We start from the raw sequence: 14,709 nt of genomic DNA on the forward strand, positions 1-14,709 counted from the left end.
CTCTCTGTGTCTATGTGTGTGTCTCTCTCACTATCGGTGTCTATGTGTGTGTCTCTCTCACTCTTTGTGTCTATCTATGTGTCTCTCTCACTATCGGTGTCTATGTGTGTGTCTCTCTCACTCTGTGTGTCTATGTGTGTGTCTCTCTCACTCTCTGCTTGTATGTGTGTGTCTCTCTCACTCTGTGTGTCTATTTATGTGTCTCTCTCACTCTCTGTGTCTATGTGTGTGTCTCTCTCACTCTCTGTGTCTATGTGTGTCGTGTCTCTCTCACTCTCTGTGTCTATGTGTGTGTCTCTCTCACTCTCTGTGTCAATGTGTGTGTCTCTCTCACTATCTGTGTCTATGTGTGTGTCTCTCTCACTCTCTGTGTCTATGTGTGTGTCTCTCTCACTCTCTGTGTCTATGTGTGTGTCTCTCTCACTATCTGTGTCTATGTGTATGTTTCTCACACTCTCTGCTTGTATGTTATGTGTGTGTCTCTCTCACTCTCTGTGTCTATGTGTGTGTCTCTCTCACTATCTGTGTCTATGTGTATGTTTCTCACACTCTCTGTGTCAATGTGTGTGTCTCTCTCACTCTCTGTGTCAATGTGTGTGTCTCTCTCACTCTCTGTGTCAATGTGTGTGTCTCTCACACTCTGTGTCTATGTGTGTGTCTCTTTTACTCTCTGTGTCAATGTGTGTGTCTCTCTCACTCTCTGTGTCAATGTGTGTGTCTCTCTCACTCTCTGTGTCTATGTGTGTGTCTCTCTCACTCTCTGTGTCTATGTGTGTGTTTCTCTTACTCTCTGTGTCTATGTGTGGGTCTTTCTCACTCTCGGTGTCTATGTGTGTGTCTCTCACACTCTTGGTGTCTATGTGTGTGTCTCTCTCACTCCCTGTGTCTATGTGTATGTCTTTCACAGTCTCTGTGTCGATGTGTGTGTCTCTCTCACTCACTGTGTCTATGTGTGTGTCTCTTTTACTCTCTGTGTCTATGTGTGTGTCTCTCTCACTCTCTGTGTCTATGTGTGTGTCTTTCTCACTCTCGGTGTCTATGTGTGTGTCTCTCACACTCTTGGTGTCTATGTGTGTGTCTCTCACGCTCTCTGTGTCTATGTGTGTGTCTCTCTCACTCTCTGTGTCTATGTGTATGTCTTTATCACTCTCTGTGTCTATGTGTGTGTCTCTCTCACTCTCTGTGTCTATGTGTGTGTCTCTCTCACTCTCTGTGTCTATGTGTGTGTCTCTCTCACTCTCTGTGTCTATGTGTGTGTCTCTCTTACTATCTGTGTCTATGTGTTTGTCTCTCTCACTCTCTCATGTTGGTTCTTGCTCTCGTTCATCTGTTGGGTTTCATATGAACGAACTGATCTGAATGACGTTCTCATGTTCTTAGTTTTATAACAACTCGGCCGACTGACGTGCGCATGTACTTGGTTTTATAACAACTTGGCCGACTGACGTTCTCATGTTATTGGTTTTATAACAACTCGGCCGACTGACGTTCTCATGTTCTTGGTTTTATAACAACTTGGCCGACTGACGTTCTCATGTACTTGGTTTTATAACAACTTGGCCGACTGACGTTCTCATGTGCTTGGTTTTATAACAACTTGGCCGACTGACGTTCTAATGTTCTTGGTTTTATAACAACTTGGCCGACTGACGTTCTCATGTTCTTGGTTTTATAACAACTTGGCCGACTGACGTTCTAATGTTATTGGTTTTATAACAACTTGGCCGACTGACGTTCTCATGTTCTTGGTTTTATAACAACTCGGCCGACTGACGTTCTCATGTACTTGATGTTATAACAACTTGGCTGACTGACGTTCTCATGTACTTGGTTTTATAACAACTTTGCCGACTGACGTTCTTATGTACTTGATGTTATAAAAACTTGGCCGACTGACGTTCTCATGTACTTGATGTTATAACAACTTGGCCGACTGACGTTCTCATGTACTTGATGTTATAACAACTTGGCCGACTGACGTTCTCATGTACTTGATGTTATAACAACTTGGCCGACTGACGTTCTCATGCATGTACTTGATGTTATAACAACTTGGCCGACTGACGTTCTCATGTACTTGATGTTATAACAACTTGGCCGACTGACGTTCTCATGTACTTGATGTTATAACAACTTGGCCGACTGACGTTCTCATGTACTTGATGTTATAACAATTTGGCCGACTGACGTTATCATGTACTTGATGTTATAACAACTTGGCCGACTGACGTTCTCATGTACTTGATGCTATAACAACTTGGTCGACTGACGTTCTCATGTACTTGATGTTATAACAACTTGGCCGACTGACGTTCTCATGTACTTGGTTTTATAACAACTTGGCCGACTGACGTTCTCATGTACTTGATGTTATAACAACTTGGCCGACTGACGTTCTCATGTACTTGATGTTATAACAATTTGGCCGACTGACGTTCTCATGTACTTGGTTTTATAACAACTTGGCCGACTGACGTTCTCATGTACTTGATGTTATAACAACTTGGCCGACTGACGTTCTCATGTACTTGATGTTATAACAATTTGGCCGACTGACGTTCTCATGTACTTGGTTTTATAACAACTTGGCCGACTGATATTTTCATGTACTTGGTTTTATAACAACTTGGCCGACTGACGTTCTCATGTACTTGGTTTTATAACAACTTGGCCGACTGACGTTCTCATGTACTTGGTTTTATAACAACTTGGCCGACTGACGTTCTCATGTACTCTGTTTTATAACAACTTGGCCGACTGACGTTCTCATGCACTTGGTTTTATGACAACTTGGCCGACTGACGTTTTCATGTACTTGGTTTTATAACAACTAAGACGACTGACGTTCTCACGTACTTGGTTTTATAACAACTAGGACGACTGACGTTCTCATGTACTTGGTTTTATAACATCTTGGCCGACTGACGTTCTCATGTACTTGGTTTTATAACAACTAGGACGACTGACGTTCTCACGTACTTGGTTTTATAACAACTAGGACGACTGACGTTTTCATGTACTTGATGTTTTTTTAATAACAATTAAGGCCTACTGAAGTTATTATGTACTTGTTTTTATAACAACTAAGACGACTGACGTTCTCATGTACTTGATGTTTTAAATAACAATTAAGGCCTACTGAAGTTATTATGTACTTGGTTTTATAACAACTTGGACGACTGACGTTCTCAAGTGCTTGGTTTTACAACAACTAGACCGATTGACGTTCGCATGTACTGGTTTTTTGTAACAACTATATTGTTGTAGATGACGACCTCTTGTACAACATGCTAATGTCACGCGTATCATTACTATAGTTTATACGGGGTTTTAAAGTAAATCTCTATTGCGCAGTAAGTTTTAAATCAGGGGTTTTGAAGCAACTTTCTATTGCGCAGTAAATGTTACATCAAAACAAGCGCATTAACTACCTTGATCCGGGTTAAGCAGCGTTTTGTCAAGGGTTGTAAATAAATCAAAATCAGACACAGTGTCTGCAAAATAAATCTTGCGCAGAAGAGCCACAGCTAACTGAAAAGGATACTTCTGTCTTGTTTATTTTATTCAAGTGCTTGTTTACCTTTTTCCCTTCGAAAATGCACAGTAGGTATGACAAACGCAAAATCAAACAAACTAAGAAGGGCATATGTGACCCTCCACCACGGAATGAGTCGCATGTCACCTTTGCATGATTTTCATATTTTTACATTTTTCTAAAGAGTTTGTTTATGCTCTATCCAGTGGTGAAAACCGTTTTAGAAAAGAGCGAAAACTGTTTGAGTTATAAGCCTGTGACTAAGGTGACCCCCACACTGTTACCAGACACTCCCCGGACTTTTATTAAGCCTAGCGCAGAACCGTGCGAGGCGACATGCGACTCATTTCGGGGTGGAGGGTCACATATATGTGTTTTTGGCTTTCTAAGCGATTGAAGGTGCCTACTATCCTTAGCGGATTATGACTTTATTCAGTTATTCTGCAGAAAAGACAAATGCTGGAGAAAAACCGTTCTTTTCTGCAGCATTTCTGCCTAATGTCATCTTTTGCCGAAGCAGCGTTTTTTTTCTGCAGCAAAACATTTTACTGCAGTACAATTGAAATCAAGAATGCTGCAGTAAAACGGTGCTGTTGTTTTACTGCAGAAAACCTGTTTACATTTTTTCTGCAGCATTTTGTACATAATCCGCCAAGAGCCAGTACAAAATGCTGCAGAAAAAGTGTAAACAGGTTTTCTGCAGTAAAACAACAGCACCGTTTTACTGCAGCATTCTTGATTTCAATTTTACTGCAGTAAAATGTTTTGCTCCAGAAAAACCCGTTGCTTCGGCGAAAGATTACATTATGCAGAAATGCTGCAGAAAAGACAGTTTTTCTCCAGCATTTCTGTTTTTCTGCAGAAAAGACAAATGCTGGCATGGAGAAAAACTGTTTTACTGCAGAAAAAAACGTTGCTCTCGCGAAAGATGACATTATGCAGAAATGCTGCAGAAACAAACAGTTTTTCTCCAGCATTTCTGTTTTTTTCTGCAGAATAACTGAATAAAGTCATAATCCGCTAAGGATAGCCTACTTCACATGTAAATCACGATTGTTTCGAGTTATCCACTAGGTTAAGAGATTCGTTCCATTTGCACAGACACACACACACACACTCACACACACACACACACACACACACACACACACACACACACACACACATACACACCTACACACACGCTCTCTCTCTCTCGCTCTCTTTCCCCTTCCTCCCTCTCTCTCTTTCTCTGCATCTCTGTCTGTCTGTCTGTCTGTCTCTCTCTCTCTCTCCCTCTCTCTCTCTCTCTCCTACCCTCTCTCTCTCTCTCTCTTTCTCTCTCTCTCTCTTTCTCTCTCTCTCTCTCTCTCTCTTTCTCTCTCTCTCTCTTTCTCTCGTTCTCGTTCTCTCTCTCTCTCTCTCTCTCTCTCTCTCTCTCTCTCTCTCTCTCTCTCTCTCTCTCTCTCTCTCTCTCTCTCTCTCTCTCTCTCTCTCTCTCTCTCTCTCTCTCTCTCTCTCTCTCTCTCTCTCTCTCTCTCTCTCTGTACATATTTCGTTTTGGGTCTTGCTGATATTACATGCACTATTATGCAATTTATGCAAGTGTCAACAAACAGAAACTAACATTTGTATAGAACTACGATCCCTTTTCATATTTTTCTTTCCCTTCGTGTGTGCGTGCTTGCTTCGCTACGTTGATTTTATTAGGGCTTTTTTGTGTGTGACTCAAGCCTTTCCCTCTCATATCCTGTGTATGTTTGTGTGTTCCATTGTGATTCCTTTTAATGCAGAAGGTTGACTGGGATCTGCCTGAACTACATTTTAAATTGTCAATAGAATGTTTTTGCTGATGTTATGAAAAGAAACCCAGAGCTGTGTCCCACCTGACAAATTGCAGTAAGGCCACAAAAAAAAATAGTCTGTTTACGGTAACCCGACCGACCCTATTTTTTTCGCGCGACCCTAGACTTTTTTTTGGCATTTGGGGAAGAAAAAAAGAAAAAAAAGAACACGTAAAAATATGGTTATTGGGAGAACAAAAAAATTAAAAAATCCCGACCTACCGACCCTATTTTTGGGGCCTATGTTACCGTAAACAGACCTTTTTTTTTGGGCCTAAGGAGCATTACTTCTTATGTAGTAAAGGCTAACTCCTTCTCGGTAAAACTGTTCGACTCACTGTGGTTTTGTTGGGTTGATGTTGGGGGTACTCTCATATTGATGTCACGTTACCCCTATGAAATACATGTTCAATCCAAAACGTGCGCCAGATAACATACGCCCTTTCGGGTATGGACACTTTGAATCAAACAAAACGGGTTCTCTTTTTTTCCAGTTGTGTGAGTGTGTTTATAATGTTTTAGTTTTTTTCAGCACAGTACATACATATATATGAAAACTACAAACGAATAAAACTTACAGATCTGGTCAGAAGCCTCAGTGCCCTTTTCAATCCAGTCTCGGCAAGCCCTGATCGCGTCCGATTCTGCTTCCGGTATGGTTCCCTCAGACCCCGGGAAGTTGCACGTGACTTCCTTTGTCTGGGTGAAGAAGACCAAAAGTCCCACGCCCAAGGCCACGAGAATCGCGAGCAGAACGAGAACGAATCCCATGAGAGCCGAGACGTGACATCCGGGCTGTTGTCTCGGCTTACCGTTCTTGGTGACGGAGGCAGTGGAGGAAGTCTCTCCGTTGACGTTGTGTAATTCCATGCTGTAGCCTGGCATTGCCTACGATGCCGTTGTAGTGGTAGTTGTTGTAGTTGTTGTTGTTGTTGTTGTTGTTGTTGTTGTTGGTAGTGGTGATTTTGATAGGAGGCGTTTCTTTGAAGCGGATTTTGCCTGTTACAGCTACCTGGAAATGACAACAACAAAAAGTTCAATCAAAAAGGAGACAGTTTGTAAAACCAGAATTAATAAAAACCAAACACGTTAATTAGCAAGCAAATAAAAAAGAAATAATAAAGCAAGAAAAACACCGTGTGAGAAAATAAACAAATAAATAAAGAAAGAAAGAATGACTTTTTGAATCGAATTGAAATATATTATGCACAACCATGCACACATTTCAACTACGGTCAAGGTGGCACACACAATTAGCACTGAATAAAGTTTAACACTGGGATCGTTTAGCTTCTGTTTCTTGATACTATTTAAAGGTGCACTCTTTCTCGTGACAACAGTCATAGGCTCGATCCCCATCTAAGATCATCCTACCGCATGGTCACATACCAACATCGACACCCTGTCTGCTAGCTGTGGTGTGCTATTGTATGCTTTCATGTTCTGTCTTATTTTATGATGTTGATGGTTTGTATCATCAATGTTGTTTAGAATTGTGTTGTTTTGTTGCTCTTTACACCCCCGGTATAGGGGTGTGTATAGGATTCGGTCGATGTGTTTGTTTGTTTGTTTGTTTGTGTGTTTGTGTTCGCATATAGATCTCAAGAATGAACGGACCGATCGTCACCAAACTTGGTGAACAGGTTCTATACATTCCTGAGACGGTCCTTACAAAAATTGGGACCAGTCAAACACACGGTTAGGGAGTTATTGGTGGATTAAGATTCTACAAGGACTTATAGAGGGACATATTAATGGTCAAAGGGAAATAACCTTCTCAGTTGGTGGCAGTGAGAATGGTAAGGACGGGGGTGTTTTTCTTACCTCGGAGGAATTTCTTGTTAGCTCTAGATTGCTTGTTGATGACGTAGTTTGTGTGTTTATGTGTGTGTGTGTGTGTGTGTGTGTCTGTGTGTGTGTGTGTGTGTATGTGTGTGTGTGTGTATGTGTGTGTGTGTGTGTGTGTGTGTGTGTGTGTGTGTGTGTGTGTGTGTGTGTGTGTGTGTTTTATTTTGATTTATATTTGTATTCTCCATACTTGTTCTTTGTTTCATGTGTGTATAGTTGTAGGGACTAGCTGTAAGAAAGGAACATCCGGACCTAATTCTACCATCCCTCAGTAACAAAGTTTTCGAGTTCAAGTTCGAATTGGGAAATTTGATGAATTACTTTCTTAATACGCACAGTGGGAGGTTGGTCTTATTCCATGTAAAACACCCCCCGCGGGTTAGGGGGAAGAATTTACCCGATGCTCCCCAGCATGTCGTAAGAGGCGACTAACGGATTCTGTTTCTCCTTTTACCTTTGTTAAGTGTTTCTTGTAAAGAATATAGTCAATGTTTGTAAAGATTTTAGTCAAGCAGTATGTAAGAAATGTAAAGTCCTTTGTACTGGAAACTTGCACTCTCCCAGTAAGGTCATATATTGTACTACGTTGCAAGCCCTTGGAGCAATTTTTTGATTAGTGCTTTTGTGAACAAGAAACAATTAACAAGTGGCTCTATCCCATCCCCCCACCCCCCTTTCCCCGTCGCGATATAACCTTGAACGGTTGAAAACGACGTTAAACACCAAATAAAGAAAGAAAATAATTGCATGTAAAATCCTAGCCAGATTTGAGATAGAGATCCGAAATGTTTCAACGAGAAGGAATGTGCCTTTAAGCGCTTGTGTATTGTACTGTAGTATGCACAGTCACGAGTTTGAACAACAACCGGCACGGTTGGCCTAGTGGTAAGGCGTCCGCCCCGTGATCGGGAGGGCGTGGGTTTGAACCCCGGCCGGGTCATTCCTAAGACTTTAAAATTGGCAATCTAGTGGCTGCTCCGCCTGGCGTCTGGCATTATGGGGTTAGTGCTAGGACTGGTTGGTCCGGTGTCAGAATAATGTGACTGGGTGAGACATGAAGCCTGCATTTTTTCACAATGACCGTAGTCCGCCGCTAGTGCAAAAGGCAGTGAAAGTGACGAGCCTGTTCAGCGCGGTAGCGGTTGCGCTGCGCTGCATAGCGCGCTTTACTGGACCTCTCTTCGTTTTAACTTTCAGAGCGTGTTTTTAATCCAAACATATCATATCTATATGTTTTTGGAATCAGGAACCGACAAGGAATAAGATAATTGTTTTTAAAACGATTTCGGAAATTTAATTTTAATCATAATTTTCATATTTTTAATTGTCAGAGCTTGTTTTTAATCCGAATATAACATATCTATATGTTTTTGGAATCTGAACATGATAAAGAATAAAATAAAAGTAATTTTGGGTCGTTTTATAAAACAATAATTTTAATTACAATTTTCAGATTTTCAATGACCAAAGTCATTAATTAATTTTTAAGCCTCCATGCTGAAATGCAATACCGAAGTCCGGCCTTCGTCGAAGATTGATTGGCCAACATTTGAATCAATTTGATTGAAAAATGAAGGTGTGACAGTGCCGCCTCAACTTTTACAAAAAGCCGGATATGACGTCATAAAAGACATTTGTCGAAAAAACCAAAAAACGTCTGGGGATATCATACCCAGGAACTCTCATGTAAAATTTCATAAAGATCGGTCCAGTAGTTTACTCTGAATCGCTCTACATACACACACGCACAGACAGACAGACAGACACACACACACACACACACACACACACACACACACACACACACACACACACACACACACACACACACACACACACACACACAGACACACCCCACGACCCTCGTCTCGATTCCCCCTCTATGTTAAAACATTTAGTCAAAACTTGACTAAATGTAAAAACACACCACCCTAGCTGTGCCTTTGAGAAGTCGCATACGAGTTTTGATTTTTTTTTGGGCGTAGACAGTCTTACTTTCTGCTCCTTGTTTCTTACAACTGTGTGACTGGAACAATGGACACTCTGTGCGCGCGTTGTTTGTGATGCACGTGTCTTCTGCATGTTTTCCGCTGGAAAGGGAGGAGGGGGGGGGGAGAGAGAGGCGGGGGGCGGGGGGGGGGGCGGGAGACATACCTCGGCGACAACTAATTTTAAACAACTTGCCAGCAACTCTAGTGCAAACTCGCCAGCAAAGTGACTTACTGACTCACTCTAGTGAATTAGAAAACAAACATTGATTTTGTTAAATCACATTACAAAAAAGTAATACATGTTACTATATGTGACCCTCCACCACGAAATGAGTCGCATGTCACCTCGCGCGGTTCTGCGCTAGGCATAATATAAGTCCGGTGGGTGTCTAGTAACAGTGTGAGGGTCACCTTAGTCACAGGCTTATAACTCAAACAGTTTTCTCTCTTTTCTAAAACGGTTTTCACCACTGGATAGAGCATAAAAAACTCTTTAGGAAAATGTAAAAATAATTATGAAAATCATGCAAAGGTGACATGCGACTCATTTCGTGGTGGAGGGTCACATATATTATTTTTCGTAATATCTATTACTTGTGAACACGAACAATAGAGGTTCAAACACGTGCAGGGCTGCTAGCAACTCTAGTTTTCGATGTGCCAATGTAGACACTTGCTTATACTCTCAGACTCAGTTTTGTGCTACATAGTAAAAAAAAGAAAAAAGTCAGTCAGTCAAATGCTAAGCTGCAATGTGCTTGCAACTTAGACTTTCGATGTGAATACAAATATGCCAATGAAGGTACATATAAACAATCAAGTTTGTGCTGCAGACAATAAAATAGGCTTGTTGGTTCAACGTTGCAACATGCTTTCAAATCTCGTTTTGTGTGTGTGTGTGTATGTAAACTCGTCAATGTCTGTACATACGTGCAGACTCAATTTCGCACTATCGAAAGCAAAACAGTCATTCAAATGCAGTTTCGCAGCTTGTACATGTACCTCAGGTTTTTTTTATGTGTACTTGTATGTACATTTGCAAATGTAGATACCTACTTAAAGACTCAATTTCGAGCTTTAGAAATAAAACAGTCAGCAAATTGCAGTCGTCATTTCTGTATTTCGTTTGCTTGCTTTGTTGGCATGTTTTAAAGCGTTGCTTGTAACAACGTCCGACCACAATGTCATTACCAAACAAGCGCTTGAAAGATGTTTCCCTCAGGAAAAAGTGATCAAGTTGCCATGTAGAAAATGGTGTTGGCTGCGTACTTTTACTGAAATAAATGTATATAATCTAAACAGAAGTTTAACTGGTTCCACTGATTGCTTATGTGCGCGCGCGCGCGCGCGCGCGCGTGTGTGTGTGTGTGTGTGTGTGTGTGTGTGGGCAGGACGGTGTGTGTGTGTGTGGGGGGGGGGAGGCTATTTGTCTGTCTGTGTATGAAATACAATGTATGAGAAGAAAAAAAGTTGAAAGCGTGTTGACATCAATTTATTTAATTTAGTTTTCGCTCTTAAAAAAATGATGTCGTTTTTTGCTGAATAAAGATTGCAACAACAACAAAATCTATATCTAAAACAACCTCTACTCACATTTCTTTTGCTTTCGTGGGATGTCCAAGATGTCCACGCATTTGGAAGCAAAGAAAAATAAAATGATTCTCCCAACTTCAAAAATACACAGAGAAAGAAGTTCCCCGAATGCACACTGCTGAGGCTGGACAAGTGTGGATGTCCACTCCTCTGAAAGCTGCCCCTACAGCCCCTGTAGCGAAGTGAAGCAAGGCTAGCCTGAGCCCCTACTGGTCCCAGGACAAATATGTGCACGGATTTGTATGGCCCGCTAACTGGGTCGAGAGCGTGCGTTCGGTTTTTCGAAGTCACCATGTAATCCTGTTATAGTTTGTGTGTCGAGAGTCATTTCGGTGAGCGCTGTGCGTGTATTGGATGCTCGTCTGTTTCTTCTTCTGTGTGTCTGGGTTGTCGGTCTGTTCTTCTTTAAATGTATCTGTAAATACTTATTATTGTTTTCTGTGTCTGTTTATTAATTATAGCCATTGTAGATTGGTCCCTCTAGTTAGGGCGATGTAAAAAAGCAAAACCACTGCTTATTATATTCCCCTCGTTAAAAAAAGAATTTCATCGTCATTGTCATTGTCTGTGTGTCTGTCTCCGTGTGTATCTCTGTTTCTTTATCTCTGTGTCACTTTCTCTGTCTCTCAGTCTCTGCCTCGCTCTATCTGTCTGTCTGCCTGCCTGTGTGTCTGTCTCCATGTGTCTCTCTGTTTCTGTGTCTCTGTGTCACTTTCTCGGTCTCTCTGTCTCTGTCTCGCTCTACCTGTCTATTTGTTTGTCTCTGTGTCTGCCTGTCTATCTGTCTATCTGTCTGTCTGTTCCTGGGTATGCTATCCCCGAACTTTTTTTTCATTTTTGTTGATAAAATAATGTCTTTGATGACGTCATATCCGGCCTTTTTGTGAAAGTTGGGGCCGCACTATCACGCCCTAATTTTGTAATGAAATTGATTGAAATTTTGGTCAAACAATCTACGACGAAGTCCGGACTATGGGATTGAATTTCAGCTCAGCAGCTTAAATGTTAGTTAATATAGTTTGCTCAATAAAGTTGTCATTACAATCGAATTTTCACTAACAGATTCAAAACTGATCGCATCGTATTCCCCAATTTCTCCTGATTTCAAAAACATATACATATGTCATGTTTACTATAAAAATGTGCTCAGAATTACAGAAAATAGGTTTAAGTAAGTACTGCGTTCGCGCGCTACGCGGGCCGGAGACGAGCGTGACCCGTCTCGGTTTTTCTGTGTGGTTAGTCAATCAATCAATGAGTCTTATATCGCGCATATTCCGTGGGTACAGTTCTAGGCGCTCTGCAGTGATGCCGTGTGAGATGAAATTGTATACGGCCAGTAGATTGCAGCCATTTCGGCGCATATTTACCTTTCACGGCCTATTATTCCAAGTCACACGGGTATAGGTAGACAATTATTAACTGTGCCTAAGCAATTTTGCCAGGAAAGACCCTTTTGTCAATCGTGGGATCTTTAACGTGCACACCCAATGTAGTGTACACGGGGGGGAGGTTCGGACACCGAAGAGAGTCTGCACACAAAGTTGACTCTGTGAAATAAATTTCCGCCGAACCTGGGATCGAACTCACGCTGACAGCGGCCAACTGAATACAAATCCAGCGCGCTACCAACTGAGCTATATCCCCGCCCCGTTAGTCGAGACTATCTTAATACGGTCTCGGCTATGACTGTTTTTACATTAATTTAGTCAAGTTTTGTCTTTTGGGGGGGATAAATGTCTTTGATGACGTCATATCCAGCTTTTTGTGACAGTTGAGGCCGCACTGTCACGCCCTCATTTTGTGATCAAATGGATTGACATTTTGGTCAAGCAATCTTCGACGAAGGCCGGACTTAGGTAATGCATTTTATCAATCAATCAATCAATATGAGGCTTATATCGCGCGTATTCCGTGGGTACAGTTCTAAGCGCAGGGATTTTTTTTTAATTTTTTTTTTATGCAATTTATATCGCGCACATATTCAAGGCGCAGGGATTTATTTATGCCGTGTGAGATGGAATTTTTTTTACACAATACATCACGCATTCACATCGGCCAGCAGATCGCAGCCATTTCGGCGCATATCCTACTTTTCACGGCCTATTATTCCAAGTCACACGGGTATTTTGGTGGACAGGAAAGACCCTTTTGTCAATCGTGGGATCTTAAACGTGCACACCCCAATGTAGTGTACACGAAGGGACCTCGGTTTTTCGTCTCATCCGAAAGACTAGCACTTGAACCCACCACCTAGGTTTGGAAAGGGGGGAGAAAATTGCAAACGCCCTGACCCAGGGTCGAACTCGCAACCTCTCGCTTCCGAGCGCAAGTGCGTTACCACTCGGCCACCCAGTTAGCTTAGAGGCTTTAAAATTAATTATGAGTTTGGTCATTAACCATCTTCAAATTGTAATTACAATTATTTGTTTATAAAACGACCCAATAAAACTTTCATCTTATTCTTTATCCTTTTCTGATTCCAAAAACAAATAAATATGTCATATTGGGATTAAAAACTAGCTTTAAACATTAAATACAGGAACATTATGATTACAATCAAATTTCCGGAATCGATTTAAAAACAATTTCATCTTATTCCTTGTCGGTTCCTGATTCCAAAAACATATAGATATGATATATTTGAATTAAAACCAAGCTCAGAAATTTTAAAAGAACAGAGATACAGAAAAACTTGCTATCCTGCTCAGCGCAACCACTACCGCGCTATTCTGGCTAGTCAATGTCACTGCCTTTGCCACGAGCGGTGGACTGACGATGCTACGAGTATACGGTCTTGGTGAGAAAAAAATGCAGTGCGTTCAGTTTCATTTTGTGAGTACGACAGCTTGACTAAATGTTGTATTTTCGCCTTACGCGACTTGATAATTGTGTTAATCTGTTACTTTGATGCCGACAGCTTGACTAAATGTTTTTATATCGCTTCACGCGACTTGTTTGTGTCCGTGTTTGTGTGTGCGTATGTGTGCGTCTTTGTGTTACCGAAGAAAATTGTTTCTCTGACAAATAGTACAGTGTCTGTGCTTTCGCGAGTGCGTGTGTGCTTTGTTTTATTTTGTTTTGCTATTTCATGACCCCCATGCACCCACCCCCCCCCCCCCCTCCACCCCTCCACCCCCGTCGCGCGATTTACTCGACCGTTTTTAGAGAGCGATGTCCTCATACCAACTCAATCACTGTCACCTAATAAAAAATATCCAAAATAATCGGATTACTTTGTTGCAATTGTTGACAGTATAAGATGTTTGATGGGTTGTTGACAGACCAGCTTTTTTGTCGGTCCGAGGGGGAGCATAATTTTTATCGTCTTTTGTTTCATATTTATTGACCAAGGCCGAAGGCCACGGTCAATAAATATGAAACAAAAGTCGATATGCCCCCCGAGGACCGACAAAAAAGCTGGTCTGGCAACAAACCATCAAACATCGATTTTGTCATCATGTTGGTGGTTCAACATTAAGTGAAAAATCAACACAGGGAGCCATGGTTTGAAACGCGAGTTCTGTTATTATAATGCATGTTCGGGGCCCCAGCACGTTGTTCAAAGCTGGCGTGCGAAAGCAACTTACTGTGTGTGATTTGAGTTTATAATGTTGAGACAAGTATGTCAGGTTTGAGGATGCGAAGTTCTGTAGGTTCCGACTACAGAGTGGTGTGTGAAACCAACAGTAAGCGCCTTTGAGACGATAGTGCCCACATGTTGCATTCGAGCGATGGGATTGTCGTATTTCAAACGAGGTGATTTGCTTGCACAGTCAGCGTTGACCATCTCACAACAGATCTGTTATGTGGATTATCGTGCGACGTTCGAGTCGGGGGCAAGGAATCGCAGGAAGCAAAGATGAGTCTTTTTCCATTGTCACCTTTCTTTCCGGTTGTTGGTGCATATAATATTGTG

At 41.6% G+C, this 14,709-nt stretch overlaps 1 protein-coding gene across 1 annotated transcript in view; it reads right to left on the bottom strand.

The window, feature by feature from the left end:
* LOC138950689 (uncharacterized) overlaps nt 1-11,006 on the bottom strand; it is a gene marked incomplete in the record, with an annotated part of 144,084 nt that extends 133,078 nt beyond the window's left edge. The window contains 2 exon segments of the mRNA XM_070322403.1: nt 5,937-6,370; nt 10,791-11,006. Coding sequence (XP_070178504.1) covers nt 5,937-6,243 — 307 coding nt within the window.
* Between the last annotated feature and the right edge of the window lie 3,703 nt (nt 11,007-14,709).

Source organism: Littorina saxatilis, linkage group LG16, assembly GCF_037325665.1.
Source record: "Littorina saxatilis isolate snail1 linkage group LG16, US_GU_Lsax_2.0, whole genome shotgun sequence".
Taxonomy (NCBI): domain Eukaryota; kingdom Metazoa; phylum Mollusca; class Gastropoda; order Littorinimorpha; family Littorinidae; genus Littorina; species Littorina saxatilis.